This window comes from Dysidea avara, chromosome 12, assembly GCF_963678975.1.
Source record: "Dysidea avara chromosome 12, odDysAvar1.4, whole genome shotgun sequence".
Classification (NCBI taxonomy): Eukaryota; Metazoa; Porifera; class Demospongiae; order Dictyoceratida; family Dysideidae; genus Dysidea; species Dysidea avara.
The window spans coordinates 13965977-13971976 of NC_089283.1; the positions used below are offsets into that span (position 1 = coordinate 13965977).

General features: G+C 36.3%; 1 protein-coding gene across 1 annotated transcript; it reads left to right on the forward strand.

The window, feature by feature from the left end:
• Positions 1 to 2996: 2996 nt before the first annotated feature.
• LOC136239859 (uncharacterized) lies at positions 2997 to 4633 on the forward strand. Its single transcript, XM_066030609.1, has 4 exons — positions 2997 to 3160; positions 3880 to 4002; positions 4081 to 4204; positions 4530 to 4633. Exons 1-4 carry the CDS (start codon positions 2997 to 2999, stop codon positions 4623 to 4625), a joined length of 507 nt encoding a protein of 168 aa, XP_065886681.1. The 3' UTR covers positions 4626 to 4633.
• The last annotated feature ends 1367 nt before the right edge of the window (positions 4634 to 6000 follow it).

The window sequence follows — 6000 nt, forward strand, 5'->3', positions numbered from 1 at the left end:
AAGATGTTGACTACATTTTCATGTGTATTTAACATTTTCCTGTACTGATCTTCAAAATGTGAATGTAAAATACTTTGAAAAACCATTTAGTAATTACAGTACTATACATCACAGCAAACAAGTGTTCATAATACAAAAACTCTTGGTACAAGCAATGCATCTACTGCCTACAATGTAACTCTTCTATTCCCTGGACCATTGATAAAGTGCTCATTTTTGAGAACTGCAGACTTTTCTTGGGTCCAAATATATGTACAATTATAAAGTGATATCATGAACACATAATCCTGGCTATCAAGGTTCCTGGGTATCCTATTTGAGGAGGTTTGTTGTACCTATGCAGTCAAGTACATAACTTCAATAGTGTGGAGTGGGGCTAAGCATGTAAGTGCACTACGGCAGCTGGGATTTGATGTAATAAATAAGGTATTTCTGAAGAGATGATACAACATTCATGTATTTAAGAATGCATGGTGCTCTCATTTAAAGTCCACCTGTCTAATAAGGACCATTTTTAGATTTGCTGGAAAGCGTTGATACTTTGGTACTATACATAAATATCCAATTAAAGAAGTATAAATTAACTGCAGCGTGTAGGTGGTCTTTCAATACAGATGGTCACTAATACAGGTTGCACTGTACCTAAATGCCTTCACTCTGTAAGACAAACTTGGCATGGCCTTGTTGCAAGTGGCTATTGGAGGTGTACACTCCCATACAGCAATAATAGGTTACAAAATTCCACTGCATACCACAACATAATTCATTATATCTCCTGAGCCCATTGTGGTCCCACCACAAAATTTTTTGACCATGACCCAATCATTGTTCACAAAAAATTGAAGAATTTCAAGCAGCTTTTTTAAAAAGTATAAAGGATTAAAGTTTTCAATAGAGTACTTTTGAACCATAATTAAGTAGATATCCCATAATTTAGGGATCACTGGAGAGGTTGACAGTCTTCCATCTGTGAAAATTGTGTTTAAAAATATTTACACAGTGCGAAGTTACTATTGATGTTGTAACTAGAGATGGACCAATTTTTCACGAAATATTCAAAATATTTGTGGAAACTATGGTGTGTATGGAGTTAAAAATTTGCATGAGTGGTAATCAGATTAGCACCACAGGTACTACAAACATACTAAGTTTCGTCAAAATCCAAGAGGTGACCCTAAATTCCTTCTTGATTTGACATGGAATGATCCATAATTATGTAGTTGCAGGAATAGACATGAAGTTGTTATGAATGGAAATAAATATTTTGGAGCTAGCATTTAAATGAATCTAGCATTTAAATGAATCCAGCTTCTATTTTGTTCCAGTGCTATTGTTGATTTCTTAATGCTTACTAGGGGCAGGGTATATTGATTGCTAAAGTGGTGGTGGGAGTGCTTGACCTACAGTTTGGAATTTTTAAGATGAAACACAGATACCTAGTATCCTGCATATAACTGGGAAAATGTGGTATATACTTATTCTCCATTGTTACTCCATGCAGTATACAAAATATCAGCAATTAATGTCTTGAGACATTGGTTGAGACAGAGAAGGAAATTGATGAACATAACAAGGAGTTGATGGCTTGTCATACTAGAGTAGTCGAAGCTAGGAAACAGGTACAGTGTGTGTTTACATTAATGTTGCTTGCATGCATGAAATTATAGTTTTGAAACGGCTATAAAGAAAAGTGATGGAATTCGTATCAGAGCACGAGATTATGAACTGAAAACAGTTTAGTATTATTTGACTGTTCTATATATATATATACATATAATACTATTCTGGTTAAAAACAGGTTTTATCTCTGTACACCTCCATGCAAGCAAGCAAGGCAACTGCCATTGATGCACTGGAATTGATAAAAGTACATATTATGGTTTACTAACCAAAATAATGTTATGTTTTCAAAATAAAATGTGTAAAAGCAGCACTGAAGGAGCAAGCTAATGCTTTTGTTGGCTTGGCAGAAAAGTGTCAGCCTATTTTCACTGCTCAGCGAGCCATTGCAGTAATCATTCCTAAGGAAATGACACTAAGAATCACCATAGTGAGTAATCTCTGTGTATATATGCTACCATTATAGTGGATGTGCACTTGAAAATGTTTGACAAAAAAGAGTTGTTCTGACAAGTCAAAATGAATGTAGATTTTTGTATACCTTCAATAGTAGCCACATTTGAGTGGTGTCACAATCAATTTTGAAATAAGGGCTTCAACATCATTTTCAAGTATTGACTGGTGGCCAAATTTAAGCTACATGGCTTGTCAAGGGACATGTATAGATATGTATACAAATTCTGAATTCTAACATATATGCAGGCTATCGTATTCAAAATAATCATAACTATATTCATAATACAATGGAACCTCTGTTATCCGAACCACTTGGGACCAGGAGTGGTCCATAAGTCTGAAAAGTCCATATCTCTGCAACTGTGTATAAATCACCTTATCAGTATTGTTCAACTATCCTAATAGAACAGTCACTACTCTTATAGAACAGTCATTTCCATAGTTCAGTTAACCGAGAATCCAAATAAGTGGGATCCAGATAACTGAGGTTCCACTGTAATCATAATGTGCTGTATAGAATTTAACATATTATATGTATTACCACAATATAAGCATGATCAGAGCAGACCAAAGACTTTTCAAAGTTCTGCACAGGAAAGAGGAAGATCTTGAAGAGAAGGAGAAGATATTACTCTGCTTAAAGAAAACAACAACAAATTGAGGATATTTAACAAGCAAACAAATCAGAGGCTTACAATCACTGCTTCTACTTTGAACAGTACAGTACAAAGGTAATCATCACATTGTGATATTGGATGGCAGATGCATGCATAGTCAAATGCTTACTCTTACTGTTAAATAGTTTGAACCAGTGCAAGGAAGAGATGGAATTAATGGAGAATGCAGTACATGTAAGGGATGCTCAGTTCCTACAAGTCTCCTAAGAGAAGGCTTACTTTGTTAAATGGCTTCATAAACTGATGAGAGAAAAGAAGATGTTGACAACAGATCTGCAACAAGCCAAACGGAACATTTGTCTGTTGAACAGAAAATGTAATTCCCAAGTGATGTACCACAAGGTGATTCCAGACAACAACTTAGTAGTAGAGAGTGATGATGACACAGCTACTATTAAGGACGAAAGGTATGTTTATTTACTGCCTGCACACATGTATTTACACCATATGTATGTACTAGCTTGTTCAAGCATGTGCATGCACACACACACATACACACACACACACACACACATACACACACACACACACACACACACACACACACACACACACACACACACACAAGCACACGCCAACACATTTAAGGAACCAACAGCAGCAACCAGAAATCAAACTTTAACCTCACAATTACAAGTCTGGGGCACATACATACATACCATACACACAAACACCATATAGTAATGTAATGTTTTTACATACATGTTTACATCTAGGGCTGCCCACGGGGGGGGGGGGGGGAAGGGGAAATTGGGGCATTTTTCCCGGGTCCCAGCCTGAAAGGGGCCCCAGGAGGCCCCACGAAGGGCCCCTTGAATACCTGTTTAAAAGGTTGATATACTCTAATAGAGCAGTCAGATCTAAATACTCTAATAGAGCAGTCCCAGTATTCTTCAGAGCAGTGTAGCAAGCTTATAAATAAGGAGATATGGTTGGTGAGGTAGCTATTGTCATTGTCAGCATGTAATGACCTTTTTTTTTTTTTTTTGGTCTTCAACTTACAGCTTGGGTGAAGTTATGATTCAGAATGGAAACCTTCTTGCCCCTGGGGCCCCACCTTAGCTCTTTGCCCTGGGCCCCTTAATTTCTCTGGGCGGCTTTGTTTACATCCACTTGTGTTCACTAGGGATATAGTCATGAAGCATTATGAAGACTTGAGTGTCAACTCACAAGTTGTTACTAAAGAATTGAATGACATCGCCAACAAACACCACCAGACACTACAACACTTGGAGTCATTTACAACAAGGTGAGAATAAGAGTGACTAGTAAAAACATTATACGTACAGTGCACATGTGTTTTATGTTAATAACAATGGTACTGTAGGAACAAGTGTCTGGAGGAGAACATACAGAAAATGAACATGTATTACTCTCAAGTTTGTGAGGAAAGAAATGAGTTACGAAGGTTGTTGAGTGAAAAGAGGAGGCAATTAGAATACCAAGTAAAGGTGAACTTGTAAAACTATATCAATAAAATATCATACCGTATGGTAGTACTGTATACTATAGATCTAAGTTGTTCAGTGGAATTTTCTACTGACTGACTGACTGACTACCTGACTGACTACCTGACTGATGCCTTTAGATGAGCGTAACTTGATAATGGCTAAGGCTATGGGCTTGAGTTTTTCTCTTTTGAGTTTTCTGTTGTGGCTGGATTTGATTACAGAGGTCCTTCTTGTAGTGTTCTTCATTTGTAACAAATGGTTGTATTCATATATACCAGTAACGTAAACCTTCATGAGGTATTATCATGATTAACGAATTCTACAGAGTGACACTTCAGTGTGGTTAGGAGGAGATAACTGTGTTATGATTAAATTTGAGGAGACCACTTCCCACTCAAGTCAACACCAATGTGACAGGTAGTTGACGATATTATAGACAAAATTTTCATCTTCAGAGAAATTTCAAGTCCTCAACTGTGTGTGACATCATCATTTGACTTGTCAGTAAAGGACAACATTCCTCCAACTGATTACCCAGCTGCACCATCATGGAACTAATGTGGATGGAAAAGAAAACTTAACCGTTTCTGTTAGACAAACAACCAAAAGAAAAAAACTTATGGGAAAGAAAGAAGGAAAAAGAAAAGAAAGAAGGATCAAAAAACTTAAAAAGAAAGAAAACTCCAAAAAAATAAATAAAATTGTGTGAATATACCAAAAAAATCTGCTTGTACATATGTATTCATACAGTAATTGTGAACATTGTGTTGTTTATTATAATTTATTCATGTTGTCCAATGATGGCATTACCGTAAATTAGGAAAATTTCAGTGTAGAAAATTTAAATTTTGACACAACATATATTTGTCACTGGCATAATCATCAAATATTCTGACATGTGCAAATTATTTATATGGTTCAAAATAATTCATCGTTTTAATTTTTGTCAATATACAGCCAGTGATGAAAATTTTGATGAATTTTTCCTGATTTATGGTATACTTAAGATAGCATCTGAATTACGGTCACTATCATCAAACTCATAGCTACACAAGTTTGGAAATTGAAGAACAATGATTAAATAAATAATTTAAGCACAATTAGTTCTTTCATAAGTTACATTTCTTGTTGCAGATTTAAAACAAAGGCAGTGTGCTTGCGTGGCATTGTACTAGCTACAGCAACATTTAATAATTGTTGCCTATTGTGATGAATTGACTGGGAACAAGCTAGCTAACACCCTGTTCACACTACAAAGCATATTCTGTAGAATTCAAACCAGTTGAAATAAGCATGTGGCTGCCATGTTTAAACACCTTTTGTCCCAGAAATATCAATGAATACTATAAAGTGGTCATCTGTGTTCACCCTCTAAGTAGCTGTTTCATGCAATTTACATGAAACACATACAGTATGTTATAGTGACAATATTGAGCATAGAAATCCTGGCTTGGAAAGGCTAATAATATTGTCAACCAAGTTGAGCATCCTCACACATTGTAATCATATCCTGGGCCAACTCATGCCAGTCCACCTGGTCTTGTCATGGCAGGCTGGTCAACACAGCTTTATCAATCCACACTATAAACTGTGTTAGAAGGCAATGTGCAGGGTGTTAGCTTTTACTATTGAGCCTGCATGTTGGCAAAATTACAGTAGTTTTTGACTTGGAATGCTATTTGATCCATGATTTGAGTCTCCCGCTTCTTATGGTCGTGATTGGGTACCTACCGTGTGCAGTGATACTTGTATTACCACTAAATTCAATCTTGCAGTATATATAGTAGCGTCTGGAC